At 48.8% G+C, this 15,905-nt stretch overlaps 1 protein-coding gene across 6 annotated transcripts in view; it reads right to left on the bottom strand.

Annotated features, from left to right (window-relative positions):
- PFKFB4 (6-phosphofructo-2-kinase/fructose-2,6-biphosphatase 4) overlaps window positions 1-15,905 on the bottom strand; it is a 34,224-nt gene that overhangs the window by 4,118 nt on the left and 14,201 nt on the right. For 5 of the 6 annotated variants that reach the window (XR_003140547.3, XM_025455741.3, XM_025455743.3 and 2 more), the window contains exons 5-12: window positions 14,250-14,324; window positions 13,834-13,890; window positions 12,966-13,087; window positions 10,787-10,994; window positions 9,975-10,121; window positions 1,862-1,966; window positions 187-316; window positions 22-84 (exon numbers count right to left, since the gene is read on the bottom strand). Coding sequence is in view for 5 of the 6 variants with exons in the window: in XM_025455741.3 (XP_025311526.1) it covers window positions 22-84; window positions 187-316; window positions 1,862-1,966; window positions 9,975-10,121; window positions 10,787-10,994; window positions 12,966-13,087; window positions 13,834-13,890; window positions 14,250-14,324 (907 nt within the window). In the remaining variant the exon portion in view is untranslated. Of the gene's footprint in view, window positions 1-21; window positions 85-186; window positions 317-1,861; window positions 1,967-3,760; window positions 6,051-9,974; window positions 10,122-10,786; window positions 10,995-12,965; window positions 13,088-13,833; window positions 13,891-14,249; window positions 14,325-15,905 lie in introns of those variants that run through there. The other variant, XM_035703223.2, reaches the window with a different exon arrangement.

Genomic DNA, 15,905 nt, shown 5'->3' with positions numbered 1-15,905 from the left:
GCGTGCAGGAAGCTTCCTTACCGTAAGCCACAGGGGTTAGCTTCAGGACGGTGTGCAGCGGACACTTGAGGTAGGGCAGCTGTTCTGTGGACACAGATAGGAAGGGCTGGCACACCAGGGATGCCCACATAACAGTCCCTCTGTTTCACATATACACATCCCACCTCCCAGGGGGCCAGCCTGCACCTGCTGCCTTATCAAGGAAGTAGGCCAGGAGGCAGCGCATCACGGCCTGGTGGCAGATGACCAGCACATTCTCCTGCCTCTCCAGCTCCATGATGACAGGCTCAAGTCGCTGGACCAGGTCCTCGTAGGACTGCAAGGGAAGTGGGAAGGGTCCCTCAGGCCCTGCTCCAGGGGTAGTTATGGAGACATTCTGGGTAGCAAGCTACCTCCTCATGCCCGGGACCCTCACCATTCTGGGAGGTTGTGGCTAGGGATACTCCAGCCTGACCCCTGGGGACCTGGGGGTGGACAGCTCCAGGCTAAGGCCTGCCCCTATAGGAGAGTGAGATATCCAGCTTGAGAGGGAAGCTGGGAGGGGAGACTTAGCAGCCTGGGAAAGAGATCTCATCCTCCACCCTAGGGCCAGGGCCTAGGAGGACTAGAGGGCAGGGCTGGGCCTCAGGCTACCATCTTAAGGGGCCATCTCGTACACCCACCTATAGGGCCCTTGGCTGAGCCCTCTCCTGCTGGAATTCACACACTGGCAGCTGAGGACTGGTGGGAGAGACACCACACCCCTCTAGCTCACAGCAGGCGGAACACACAGAAGGAACCGTGGGGGTAGGAGGAGCAAAGACCCTCCAAAACTTCCTGGAGCACAACCTGTCGGCATTCCTCAGGGCCTAGGAACAACAATCCTCACCATCTGCCTGTCCTGTGCCTCCCCTGGGTGCCATGAGGTAGCTGATGAGGGAGCCCTTGGACCTACACTTGTGCCCTGAGGGTTAGAGACTTATCCACCTAGAGACCAAGCCCCCTTTGCATACAGCAAGTGGTCCTTCAAAACACACACCTCAAGCTGCAGCTGAAAGTACGCTGACTGGAGCAATGCCCTGTAGTTCTAGGGGAATTCTAGATCAGGTCTTTTGGTAACTGTAATTTCCCTACCAATTCTCCCTTTGTATTCTCAAGTCTGAACAGGCCACTGCTTTGCTTCTTTTTACTGTGATGGGTTAGTTTTAAATCTGAGCTCTGCCTCCCAGTCCACAAGGGGAATAATTAAAGCTCCCCAGAGCTGTACTTTTCCTGAAGATAGTATAGCAGAGGGGCTGGGAGTCAGGCATCTGGGATGGGGGTAGGGGGATCTTCTGCGTGTGTCCATGGATGTGCATACACACTTGTGTGTCTGCAGGGGTATCTTGGTTTGGCCACTGCCCCAGGCCACTTCCTAGAAATGGAAGATACCCAAGTCAACGGTGACCTATTTCTGAGCTGGGGCTTGGGCTGAGACAGAAGCCAGCCTGAGGGAAGGTGTCAGAGCACATGGCTTGCTGTGGCCACGACTCAATTGGGAAAAGCCTTTCTAGGTATGTATTCAGGGCCCTGAATATGGAGCCACAGGGAGGACATGATCCCTGTGATACCATGGGGAAGGGGAAAAGAAAAGATGAGCAATATTGGGGAGCAGGGATCCAACGAGTCTCAGAGTTGGGAGTCCCGTGCACCTGCCCAAGGTGGGTGAGGACTGCAGCCTGGGTACCATGGCTGGGAAGTGGTAGAGATGACACACACACCTAGCCTGGCCAAGCTCTAGGGTCAGGCCCCACTTGCTGTCCATGCAGCCTCCACAGAGTGCTCCAGGGGTTCTGAGGCACAGCAGGTGGCGGCTGGGACTAAGGCCCCAAATCCCACCTACCTCCCCCTTGGGGTACCGGTACCGGTACTTGTCCTGGTCCCGCAGGGCAAACTCCAGTGGATAATGATCCTGAATTTCCTCATAGGTCATCTCCTCGCAGACACCCTAGGGAGACACAGTGGTCATCACATCTCCCATGCAAGGCCCGGGATCAACCCTGTGTCGAGGGGGAGGGCAGGCAGAGGGGACCAGGTTTACAGGGCATTTCCTAGGCCATGGGGCCCCTCCTAGCCTGGACTTAGAACCTACCTGGGAGGAGCAGACCCGTAAAAGAGGAGTCTGCATCTCATTTGTAAAGAGCTACCAGAACAGTCTTTTCCATCCATCCATCATCCATCCATCCAGTTTATGCCATAAAAATAAACAGAAATGTTAACTATTGTGTCTTCTGTTTTCTGTGCTATAGAAATACTTACTGAGTATGGACTGTTGTACAAGCTATAAAGCAAGATTTCACTTGTGTCCTTCAAGATACACACGCACTCACATGTAGCATAGATTACCTTATACAAATGCTATTTTCAAAGAAATCCAGCAGAGAACACTGGTTGAGAACACTTAAGTATGGTTCAAGGGCCTTGAGAGGGGAAGAAGCCATAAAATGTCCTAATAAAAAGCTGCTGTTCTCTGCCTTTGTTCTAAGTTGTTTCCTAGACAAAGCCTTGGGGCAAAGTTGTCTATTAAGAAAGAAAAACTGGGAGGAAAACTTATAGCTGTAAATGTCTATATAAAAAAAAAAGAAGAAGAAGAAGAAGAAAGATCGCAAATCATCCCACCTTAAGTTACTGGAAAAAGAAGAGCAAGCTAAACACAAAGCAGGCAGAAGGAAGGAAGTAAAAAAGATACAAGCAGAAACAAATTTAATAGAAAAGAGAAAAAAAGCAATGAACGCAGAAATTGGTTCTTTGATAAGATTAATGGAATTCACAAATCCTTTGCCCAACTGACAAGAGAAAAAGCTCAAATCACTACGATCAGGCACAAAAGAGGAATATTACTACCAAGCTTACAGAAAGAGAAGAGACTCTAAGGAACTACTGTGAACAACTCCGTGCCAACAAATGAGGTAACTTACATTAAGTCAGAGAATTCCTAGAGAGACAAACCATCTTTGTTGAGTGGGGTTTCAAGTCCTAACACCTGGTATTTGTGAGCATGATTTTATTTAGAAATAGGGTTTTGGGGGCACCGGGGTGACTCAGTTGGTTGAGCGTCTGACTCTTGGTTCTGGTTCAGGTCATGATCTCAGGGTTGTGAGATTGAGCCCTAAGTCCAGCTCTGCACACAGCGTGGAGTCTGCTTGAGATTCTCGGTCTCCCTCTCCCTCTGTCCCTCCTTCAACTTGTGTGTATGTGCTGTTTCTTAAATAAATAAAATCTTAAAAAAGAAAATTTATTTATTTATTCATGAGAGACACACCGAGAGAGGCAGAGATACAGGCAAAGGGAGAAGCAGGCTCCCCATGGAGAGTCCGATGCAAGACTCGAAACCAGACCTGGGATCACGCTCTGAGCCAAAGGCAGACGCTCAATCGCTGAGCCACCCAGGTGTCCCTAAAATAAATAAAGCCTTAAAAAGAAAAAAAAAGTTTTTTAATATGTAACCAAGTAGATGAGGTCACCAAGGGTGGGCCCTCATCCACTAACTGAAGTCCTTTCAAGAAGACCAGGTGAAGGGATCCCTGGGTGGCGCAGTGGTTTGGCGCCTGCCTTTGGCCCAGGGCGTGATCCTGGAGACCCGGGATCGAATCCCACGTCAGGCTCCCAGTGCATGGAGCCTGCTTCTCCCTCTGCCTATGTCTCTGCCTCTCTCTCTCTCTCTCTCTCTCTGTGACTATCATAAATAAATAAATAAAAATTAAAAAAAAAAAAAAAAAGAAGACCAGGTGAAGACACAGAAAGTCACACAGGGATGAAGGCCATGTGAGGACAGAGACTGAGGTGATGCAGCTAGCTGTAAGTTAAGGGATGCCAAGGATTGTTGGCAATGACCAGATACTCGTTAAAAATATGGGCATTGACAGTGATTCTGCTGAAGGCTCAGAAAGAAGTGAAGCACAGCAGAGAAAGCTTCTGTCATCTTTTTAAAAAATTTTATTTATCTATTCATGACAGACACAGGAAGAGGCAGAGACATAAGCAGAGGGAGAAGCAGGCCCCATGTAGGGAGCCCGCTATGGGACTTGATCCCAGGATTCCAGGATCACGCCCTAGGCCGAAGGCAGGTGCTTAACGGCTGAGCCACCCAGGTGTCCCAAGCTTCTATTATCTTAAAAATACATATATCCTCATGAGCATAACGCTGCTAGAAATATGAATGTTGAGGTGGCTAGGTGGCTCAATTGATTAAGCAGCCAACTCTTTCTTTTTTAACAGATTGGTTTAGGGACACCTTAAACAACTGAGCCAGTCAGGCACCCCTAAGCAGCCAACTCTTAATTTCAGCTTAGGTCATGATCTCAGGGTCCTGGGATTGAGCCCTGTGTTGGGCTCCACACTTAGCAGAGAATCTGCTTGAGATTCTCTCTCTCCCTCTCCCCTCTGCACACCCCTGCCCCACTCATGCTCTTTCTCTCTCTCTCAAATAAATAAATAAATAAATCTTTTAAAAAAATACGAATGTTAAAAGGGCTTCTAGTGAGGCATCAGTAGGGAATGGAGGTGGGGGATCCCTGCGTGGCTCAGTGGTTTAGTGCCAGCCTTAGGCCCAGGGTGATCCTGGAGTCCTGGGATTGAGTCCCACATCAGGCTCCCTGCATGGAGTCTGCTTCTTCCTCTTCCCATGCCTCTGCCTCTCTCTCTCTGTGTCTCTCATGAATAAATAAAATCATAAAAAAAAAGAAAAAGAAAAAGGAGGTGGTATTTACTGGACACTAAAGAAAAAAGAAAAAGCGATTTTTGTAATAAAATGGCAGAGAACTTGCTGAATTATGTTCTACTGCTGGTTGGCTACTAATAAAAAGATAATAACAAGAGTTGGTAAGGATGGGAAGAAACCAGAACCCTCACGCACTGCTGGTGGGAATGTACAATGGTGCAATCTGGCAGTCTTTCACAAGGTTAAACACGGAGTTTACAATATGACCCAGCAACTCCTACATATATACCCAAGAGGAATGACACATCCATACAGAAACCTGCACATAAGTGTTCACAGCAACATTATTCCTAATAGGCCCAAATGCAACCCCCCAAAAAGCTCAACCACTGATAACTAAATATGTCATGTGGTATATCCATATGACAGGATATGGGGCAATATAAAGGAATGAAGCTCTGACCCACGCTACCACATGAATGGACTCTAAAAACATGGGCAGCCCCGGTGGCTCAGCGGTTTAGCACAGTCTTCAGCCCAGGGCATGATCCTGAAGACCCACGTCGAGTCCCACATCAGGCTCCCTGCATGGAACCTGCTTCTCCCTCTGCCTGTGCCTCTGCCTCTCTCTCTCTCTCTCTCTTTCATGATTAAATAAAATCTTTAAAAAATAAATGCTAAGTGAAAGAAGCCAGTCACAAAAGACCCCATAGTGTATGATTCCATTTATATGAAATATCCTCACTAGGCCAGTCCACAGAGTGGTAGATTAGTGGTAGCCTAGGGCTGGGGGAAGGGGTTTCAGGAAACAGAGGGATAGCTATGGTCAGGGTTTCATTGGAGTAATGAAATGTTCTGAAATTGATTGCGGTGGTAGTTGCACAACTGTGTGAATATGCTAAAAACCACTGAATTGTATGCATTGGTAGGTGAACCATATGGTATGTGAATTATTTCTCAATAAAGCTGGTATTTTTTTAAAAAGAACAAATAAGGCTGTGAATTGTGGATTGAACAAAGAACAACAAAAAAATCCCAATGTTGAAATAAAAGGCTAGCCCAAGGCTGTTTACCAGAACCCAGGAAAAGAACAAAGATAAACAAAGAAAGATGATGAATAGATCACAGATATTAGAATAGCTTCCAAACTCAAAAGATAAAGAAGAGAATCCACCAGCATCTAGGAAAATAATCAGATCAACTACAAAGGGAAAAAAACTGGGGTGGCCTAAGGCCTCTGTGCAAAACCCAATGCTAGAGCCGTATCCGAGTCCCTGCAGGGCAGACAGTGGCATCCATGCAGGCTCAGGAAGACCAAGGAAGCATGGCTGCGGGCCTCCCACAACTCCCAGGAGCCACCACTGATGGGAGCCTATAAAATGGTCAAAGGGGCTACGAGATGAGTCACAAAAAGTGTTTGCCCTCTTCATTCTTTTTTTTTTTCTTAAGATTTTATTTATTTATTCATGAGAGACATACACACACAGAGGCAGAGACACAGGCAGAGGGAGAAGCAGGCTCCATGCAGGGAGCCTGACGTGGGGCTTGACCAAGAGGCTCCAGAATCATACCCGGGGCTGAAGGTGGCACTAAACCGCTGGGCCACTGGAGCTGCCCCGTGCTTACTCTCTTTTTTTATTTATTTATTTATTTATTTATTTACTTATGATAGTCACAGAGAGAGAGAGAGGCAGAGACACAGGCAGAGGGAGAAGCAGGCTCCATGCACCGGGAGCCCGACGTGGGATTCAATCCAGGGTCTCCAGGATCGCGCCCTGGGCCAAAGGCAGGCGCTAAACCGCTGCGCCACCCAGGGATCCCCCGTGCTTACTCTCTTAAAGAGCTCACCAATTCTCCCCCAAACTTCCTTCTTCCGCTCAGTACATATTTCCTGAGCACCTACCATGTGGGATACAAGGTAGATACAGTTCTTGCCCTCACGTGACCCAGAACCTTTCCCGGGGACTAGAAAGCTGGAATCGTCCTGGATGCTTATCTTCTTCTCACCCCAACCCTCAGTTATCACTTCTATCACCTCACCATGTCGGTCCCCAGCACCTGGCCCAGTTCCTACCACAGGGCAGGTTCACTTAAATACTTGAATAAATGAATAAACAGCCTGCAAATCTATCCACTTCTCCCTCTTGACTGCTGCCAGCCAAGTTCCAGATGTCATCACCTTACCAGGCCACTACAAACGTCCCTCATTGGTCTCCCTTCTCCAGCCTGTCCCCCTATCTCACCCAACAAAACCATTCTCTATGCCAGCTGGGGTGACCTCTCTACACCTCAAATCTGATCTTATTACCAGCTTAAACTTCAGGCAATGGTGGCCTAGCTGGCTTCAGAACCACCCTCCAGAGAGAGCAACTAGAAAAGCCAGACTGAAAAAAAATTTAAATCTGTTTGATATTATCATAGAGCTACAAGGTAGAGGCCAAGAGGGGCCAAGGTCTTGGAGAAAAGGAAACCCAAAGAGGTGAACCTGATACATGGCATCATTTCTTCCTTCGGGGTTTTGTTGCTTTGAAAGTGGCAGTTAAAAGGATGAGATATAAATTTTTATAAAACCTTAAAAAAAAAGGGGGGGGGATCCCTGGGTGGCTCAGTGGTTTGGCGCCTGCCTTTGGCCCCGGGCGCAATCGTGGAGTCCCGGGATTGAGTCCTGTGTCAGGCTCCTGGCATGGAGCCTGCTTCTCCCTCTGCCTGTGTCTCTGTCTCTGTCTCTCTCTCTCTATGTCTATCATGAATAAATAAGTTAAAAAAAAACTTTCAAAGGATGAGATGGGGGATGGGGTGGGGAAGATGAGTGACAGTGGTTAAAAGGTACAAAATTCCAGTGATTAAGTAAGTCTTGGGAATATAATTTTTTTTTTAATTTATTTATGATAGTCACAGAGAGAGAGAGAGAGAGGCAGAGACACAGGCAGAGGGAGAAGCAGGCTCCATGCACCAGGAGCCTGATGTGGGATTCGATCCCAGGTTTCCAGGATCGCGCCCTGGGCCAAAGGCAGGCGCCAAACCGCTGCGCCACCCAGGGATCCCAAGTCTTGGGAATATAACATATATCATGGTGACTACAGTTAATAATACTTTGTCATATATTTTAAAGTTGCTGAGATTAGATCTTCCAAGTTCTCACAAGAAAAAAAAAAGTGTAACTATGGGAGGTGACATATGTTAACTAAGCTTGTTTTAGTAATCATTTCATAATATATATGTATACCAAGTCATCATGTTGCACCCCTAAAACTAACACAATGTTACCCATCTGTCATATCTCAATAAAACTGGGGCTGGGGCATGGAGGAGGAAAAGCCAAGCAGGAAGTCAGGACTGAGTGGACAGAAGCCTGGACAAGCTGGCAGCAATCTTGGGCTGAGGGGACAAAAGAAGAAGCGTGCGCCCACAAGGTTTTCCATCAGAACTTTCAAGGCTACATTCTCAGAGATGGAAGACTTGAAAATCTAGTGGCCTCTATGAAGGTCAAAATGCAGCTCTGCAATTGCTCTATCCCTAAGTAGACTAAGGTAACCTACCACAACTGGCTGCCCAAAGTAAAAGTTTCTCTCTCTGGAGAGAGAAAACATTAACCCAAGCCAAAATTATCTCCAACACTGTTCATCCAAAACGTCTGGCTCCCCATCATAAATTGGCAGTGTATCCGGGATGCCTGGATGGCTCAGTGGTTGAGCATTTGACTTTGGCTCAGGACACGATCCTGGGATCCCAGATCAAGTCCCACATCGGGCTTTTTGCATGGAGCCTACTTCTTCCTCTGCCTGTGTCTCTGCCTCTCTCTCTCTTTGTCTCTCATGAATAAATAAATAAAATATTAAAAAAAAAAAGAAAAGAAAAAGGTAGGCCATCCAATAGGGGAAGATAAAGAACACAAGACCTCATAAAAGATATCTAAATGGCCAAGAAACAGAGTGAAAAACGGCTACAATTAAAACACTGTGATAGGTAAAAAAAATAAAAATAAAAATAAAAAAATTAAAAAAAAAAAAAAAAACAAAAAAAAACACTGTGATAGGGATCCCTGGGTGGCGCAGCGGTTTAGCGCCTGCCTTTGCCCCAGGGCACGATCCTGGAGACCCGGGATCGAGTCCCACGTCGGGCTCCCGGTGCATGGAGCCTGCTTCTCCCTCTGCCTGTGTCTCTGCCTCTCTCTCTCTCTCTCTCTCTGTGACTATCATTAAAAAAAAAAAAAAAAAAAACACTGTGATACTCTAAGTGATACTTAACATAAAAGTAGGTGAAATAAGCCAACAGGGAAAAGATAAATGGGTGGTTATAGGTAAGTGAGATCAGATTTAAGGCTTATGTTAGAATGCCAAAAGAGATTCCAGTTGACTGGGGTGCCTGGGGGGCTCAGTCAGTTGAGCATCTGCCTTCCACTCAGGTCATGATCTCAGGGTCCTGGGATGGAGCCCTACATGGGGCTGGGCTCCCTGCTCAGCAGGGAGTCTGCTTTTGCCTCTTCCTCTGCCCTCCTCTCCCTTCCCCCCCATGTGCTCTCTGTCTCTCTCTCTCTCTCTCTTTTTTTTAAATTATTATTATTATTATTTTAAAGATTTATTTATTCAGAGAGAGCGAAAGAGGCAGAGACAGGCAGAGAGAGAAGCAGGCTCCATGCAGGGAGCCCGACGTGGGACTTGATCCCGGGTCTCCAGGAACACACCCCGGGCTGCAGGCAGCGCTAAACCGCTGCACCACCGGGGCTGCCCTGTCTCTCTCTTAAATAAATAAAATCTTTAAAAAAATTTTTTTAAAGAAAAAAATAAATTCTGGTTGGTTGAGATAGTTAAATTCAAAAGAAGGGAAGGGGGGCATCTGGGTGGCTCAGTGGTTGAGCGTCTGCCTTCGCTCAGATCCTGATCCTGGGGTCCTGGGATTGAGTCCCGCATAGGGAGGGGAAGGAGGAGGGGAAGGAGGGAGAGGAGGAGGAAGAGAGGAAGGAAAGAAGACAGGAGGGAGGAATCCAATTCCTAAAACCTGAAGGAAATTGGAAGAGTGAGCTCTCCCAAGCCTCAGCACAGGTGCCCTGGCTGAGTGCAGCCATGCCCAGGAACACAGGGCTGTGGAGGACAGCAAAGGGCACAGATGGTAAGCAAGCAGAGCCAGTGAGGGCCCGGGAGGGCGGGAGCCAGGACGGTGAGCACCTGAATTCCAGGCAGCAATGGGCAGCAGAGGGCAAGGGCAGGGACAGTGAGCAAACAGGAATGGTGAGCCCCAGGCAGTGGAGGTTTGGGATTGGAGGTGAAGGGCAGTGGAGGGCAGGGGCGGTGATTACCGCATCGATTTCGTTGAGGACCTTCCACTGCTCATAAGGCACACCCAGGGCCTCAGCTGTCTGGATGGTCCTCTTCATCTGGCTCGTCCAGACCTTCAGGTCCTTGATGTTCTGATCACGGATGAACTGGGCCAGACTCTTAGCAAACTGAAATGTATCAGAAGCAAATTCAGACACACAGATCCAAGGTTGTCCTCAAGGGACCCTGAAGCCACAGGGCCCAATGGATGGTGTCATGCCCATCCAGCCTCTGAGAGCACAGAGAACAGACCTCATGAGAACCTCATGAGAACAGACCTCAAGTGCTGTTCTTATACATTCTCTCCAGACCCTCTGTGTAATTCCAGTTGTCGTTCCAGTTCCATCATTACGTCTCCTGCCATTGCCCACCATGTGTCCTGGACCCTATGACCTCCCTACAGAGGCTTCAATATCTCCCCTGGACTGTGGTGTGGCTATCAGCTGCACTGCAGACACTTGGGTCACTCCTATAATGGCAGGCCTCTTCAGGGAAAGGGGTCCAGCTGGTGACAGCTCACATGAAAGCCAGAGATCCTAGCTTGGTGCTTGGTGACTTTCCAAGTTCCTTTACATGACAGGAACATTCCAGACTGAATGAAGGTCATCCATCTTGATTACACAGTAGCTACAAGAGCTAGAGCCCAGGCCCATTGGATACACACATACATGCACCCAGCTGCCCAGGAGTACCAATGCGCAGCTCCCCCTACAACCCTGAGGATGCCAGTGCAGCGCGGGCGCATGCGCATGCGTGGGCACACACACACACACACACACACACACACACTGACCTCCCTGCCCCGGGGGGACAGTCCTGGGTCCCCGCCAATCCGGCCCTTGAGGTTGAGCTCACTCTCCCCATGCCGGCAGAGGTAGATGGAGCGGGGGGTCACATGGATATTCATGAGGTAATATACGATACGGCTCTGGATGTGATCAGCCACACGGTTTACCACATAGCTCTGCCCCACGTCCATGATCTTGATGTAGGACAGATCCCTTTGCAGAGAGAAGGTAGAGAAAGACCTATGAGTGTGACTTGGCCCTCGAGGGCTTATCCTGCCAGCCATAGGAACTAGCTGCAGAGCTGTGCATTTCTGACCACCAGAGTTGAGATCACAACACACAGGACCAGCAGCTGGTATGCAAGTGACAGGGGTGAGGAGGGAGTAACACATGTGACATCCAGACAAACCCCATGAGAGGTGCTCAACACTTGTCATGTTTCCAAAAGGTGACATCCAAAGCACAGGGTCAGTAATACACATTGTGACTTTCACTGCTGCTGTGTCCCCCGGACCCCGCTTACCTACCTCCGAGCTTTCAACGCACAGTCTGTAAGGTAAATAAGAGATAGTTTTTTCCAGGATTGACCTGGGGGTAGCTGGCAAACGCTCCTCCCCTCCGCTTCCCTGGCCAGCCACCCCTGCCCCTGCCTTTCCTTGCTTCCCCCTGTAACCCAGCTCAGCCTCTTCCCTTGGTTGCTTATTTGCTCGGGCTGGGCAGCATGATGGTTGGGAGGACACGCTCGCCTCGCTCATCTGCTTGTTTACTGGGTGTTGGGGAAGCAGCAGGAGGAAAGGCGGAGTTTCTCAGGCAAGTGTTCTGGGCTGGCCCAGGATGACCATTCTGAATGTTCTCATCTGAGTTCTCACTGTCTGGCCCCAGGGCATGGGTTTAGTTTAGGGTTGTTACATCAACACCAATAAAAACAGCAGCCCCATTAACTAAGCGAGGAATCCAACAGAAGCTGCCCCAGTAAGCCTCTCTCGTGCAATCACATAACAGAACCATGAGGAAAACCACTGTCCTGGGGTGACTGGAGAAACATAAAATACCACAGCGGCCCAGGCAGTGGGTGGCAGCTGGCTTGAGCTGGCCACAGAGCCTGGCCAAGGAGACTCAGCCAGTGTAGGAATTATTCTGCAAAGACCCAGAGAAATCATTCCTCTTCCAGGCACTTGTTCTCCTGGGCTCGTAGGCAGTAGATGTTCTCATGTTGATTATACAGGACCCTCACCCAAGTTTATATTACAGCCTTTCACTTAACACTATGTAACTTACACTGTCCCATGTGTCTTCGCTCTGAGTTGTGACTATGCAATATTTTACCAAGGGGCCACAGTGTTACTTACTTAACCACTGTCCCCACTTATGCTGTTATACAGAAGCTGGCGAACTATGGCCAACAAGTCAAATTCAGTCAGCAGCCTGTTTTTGTAAATAAACTTTTATTGGGACTTGCTCATTTGTTGACATATTGTCTATGTTTCCTTTGCACTACAATGGTGGAGTTAAATAGCTCAACACAAACTGTATGTTCCTGAAGCCTAAAATATTTGTTACCTGACCCTTTACAGGTAAAGTTTGCTACTCTAAGAGCCTCAGCTGAATACCCCTTGTGGGCCTAAAGACCCCTCCCCACCCAACACTTCCTCCTGCTGGGTCTGCCATTCCAGAATGGGCCACATGGGCCACTGCCAGCTATGCATAGACAGGATCTGGGCACTCCTTCCCCCTCACCCCCACCCCTGGCTCAAAATACAGACTACAAATTTAAAGAACATGTAATGCTTGCAAATGCCTTGCAGGAAGACCTTCTACATAGAAATTAGGCTTGATTTTATAAGGCAATAGCAGAAAATTCTTTCTTTCCTTCTTTCCTTCCTTCTCTTTCTCTCGTAAACTCTACGCCCAATGCAGGGGGCTTGAACTTATGACCTTGAGATCAAGAGTTGCATGGAATAACAGAAAATTCTGACTTGCGGAGCCCCACATAAGGTAATAGGGGTTCTGCAAGTCACCTCTGGCCCACGATTTCTGCCCAAAGGAAAGAAACAGGGTCAGACCATCTCTGCCAGTTGGGATGGCCCCTAAGCCACCACCACGGCAAGTCACAAGGAAGCAGCCAAGAGGGGACCCTCACCACCCACCATCATAGTTGCAGGACATGGTGTTCTCCTCACTCACCTGTCAAGGTCCTCATCCAGTGACTCATACGAATTCTCATAGCACTCAATGCGCCGCATGAAATCTTCCGTGGCCTCATCACTATCATGGTTCACATAGTCAGGGCTGCCCAGTTTCACTTGCTGCCGAACCAGGCACAGAGCAAGGACACATCAAGGTTGGCAGCCAGGCCGGGCCAGAGACCAAGGAGACTGCTGGGCGCGGGGCGGGGGAAGGCTAGGCCAGAGGCCAGGACAAGACTGGGGGTGTGAGGCTGGAGGCCAATCCCAGGAGACTGGAGGCCAATCCCAGGAGACTGGTTCCACTAGGAAGAGTCCAGCAGTTCCCTGATCTTAGTTCCCACGCTAGTGTGCCAACAGAATATTACTGGGGAGCCTAAGATTGGCGTCCTCATCTTTGTGGCACAGGGGGAGGTGAGGCCAGAGGGGCAAGGGGCTTAGAAGCCTCTTCCCACCTGAACCATTTCCCCAAACCCAGATGTTCATTCCTTGGATAAACAGGGAGTAGGGTAGAGAAGTTGAATCTCTTTCTCTTTCAAAATATGAACATCACTTCCTACCCCCCATCTCCAGAGGCTGAAGCTCCATTCTCACTGTGCAGGGAATTATGAGTGGGAAGAGAGGGGAAGGTAAGACGAGGGAACATGAATGAATGCCACCTGGTGACACAGCCTTCTACCCAAGTGGTCCTTGGGAGTCTCTGATCACCTGATCCCTGTGTTGTACTGCCTCCCCTCTCCTGCCCCCAAAGTTCAAGAAGACCAAATCAGGGCTGGCCTAGGCACCAGCCCAAACCTGGAGAAGGACCTCGCTGTCATATGCTCCCTCAGCTACGTTACTGCCCCCACAAGGTCAGGTATACCACTCACCACGATGTTAGCAGCTATGACCTCAGGATCCACACAGATGGACTCCACAAAAAAAGTCTGTGGCAAGGACAAGGCAGGCAGGACAGAAGGAATCACAGATACGTTCAGGGCACTGGGCCTGGGTCCACGGAGTTTCCCCCTCACATAGGGCCAGGGTGACCCCAAGAGGGTGAGGGCACGATAGAGAAGCCCCGACCCAAACCAGGTGCCACCCCATCCAGGATTCTCCCACAATGCCCACCTTCCCAGAAAGAAAACCCCAGATGGAGAGGAAATAGCAACCCCTAGATCCCACATTCATTCTGGAGCCTGCTGGCCTGATGCCCACGCACATCAGGAGGCTGTAAGAGGGTTGGTCCCCAGAGGGTCTGAACATGCCACAGCCCAACCAAGGAGGTGAGCCAAAGACACCTCACCTTGTAGCCATTCTGTTCTCCAAAATTAAAGATGGTTGCTCTCCGTTCTCGGGTGGTATTTGTTGCATCGAAAACCTAGGACCAAACTGGGTTAACTGGGACTCTGGCCCTGGAGCAGGGGGGAGATCAGCCAACAGTGGCTGCACAGGGACCAGATTTCTCACAGGGACCAGCTGGTGCCCAGGCCACCCACCCGGCCACCCACCCGGCAGGTCCTTTAGACCTGCAAGGGCTGAGCTAGGCCTCCCCTTCCTTGAGGAACATGCCTCAGGGAAGCTGGAAGGGGAGGGGCCTGTGCTCCCAGCAGGGCGGCAAACCCTTGGCACATGGGACGGCAAACCCTTGGCACACGGGGCACACTCAGCACTGCCCCACGTGTGGCGGGCATTCGCTTCATGCTTGACCACCAGGACTTCCTGTAAAACCAGTTAAACATGGAGAGCGGAACCACTGTTTATTTCCACTCCATCCTGAGACTCCACTAAGATGGGAAAAGAAAAATAAAGAGAATGGGAGAGGAGATATCAATAAAATTCTGGTGACTGACTCAGAGAAATAGAGAAAACTAAACACAAGCCCTCACCCACTAGAGCACACCCACCTGTGCAGAAGTAGGAGAGTCAGGAATGGGTCTCAGGTGTCTCTGAGAAAAGGGATAAGTGCGCAGAGGAAAAAGGAAGACTGCCTGGTGGTACAACAAAGAGCAGATAGAGCCCCACGCCCTCTCCCTGTCTCACGAGGCCAGGGGCCCACCTGGGGCTCCCCAGGAAATGCCCACAGCCTGTCCATGTGCCCTCAGGGGTAACCCACTCGCCTGCATGTCTAGAAGCAGCTTCTAGAGCTGCTTTTAAGCAGCTTCCAGAGTTTTTTAAAAGGGCCTTCAACCAGGGCTCACTGGATGCTCCAGCAAAACTTCTAACATGAAAAACAGAGACTAAAAAAAATAAAAGGAACTTTGAGAAAATGAAGACAGAGCCTAGAACAGAAAGTAGTGTCAAAAAATAAATAAGCCTTACAACTGTTATCTAAAGGGAGATACAAAATACTGTAAGTAACCATGAAACAAAAAGAGTTCTGAAAAATTGGAACACTCCGAGAATAAGAAATTTAGAATTTAGAAATTAAAATGTGATCACAGAAACTGTTTGAAAATGCAACCAAATGCTTGTAAGATAATGTTGAAAAAGTCTCCCTGAAAATTGAACAGAAATGGGACGCCTGGGTGGCTCAGCAGTTAAAGCTTCTGCCTTTGGGACAGACGTGATCCCCAAGTCCCAGGATCATGTCCCACATCGGGCTCTCTGCAGGAGCCTGCTTCTCCCTCTGCTGTGTCTCTGCCTCTCTCTCTGTGTCTCTCATGAATAAATAAATAAAACCGTAAAAAAAAAAAAAAAGTAGAACAAAAATGATAGAGATAGGAAATAAGGAAAGAAAAAGATAAAGATTAGGGCTGAAGCCCAGCATGAAGCCACCAGAAGTTCTAGAAAAAAAAAAAAAGAAAGAAAGAAAAAAAAGCTCAGAAAATGGGAGTGGAGCAGAGAATCAATTGTCAGAAACTGGTAGGGGTGGTTTATCAAAGTAATAATACATGAGAATCTTCCTGACCTGTTAGAAAAGAGGCTCCCACTGAAAAGGGCCACCTTGGGACCCAGCATG

This window comes from Canis lupus, chromosome 20 (genome assembly GCF_003254725.2).
Source record: "Canis lupus dingo isolate Sandy chromosome 20, ASM325472v2, whole genome shotgun sequence".
NCBI classification, from domain to species: domain Eukaryota; kingdom Metazoa; phylum Chordata; class Mammalia; order Carnivora; family Canidae; genus Canis; species Canis lupus.
The sequence above is the reverse complement of the archived record's forward strand: the minus strand, read 5'-3'. Positions and strand labels throughout refer to the sequence as shown.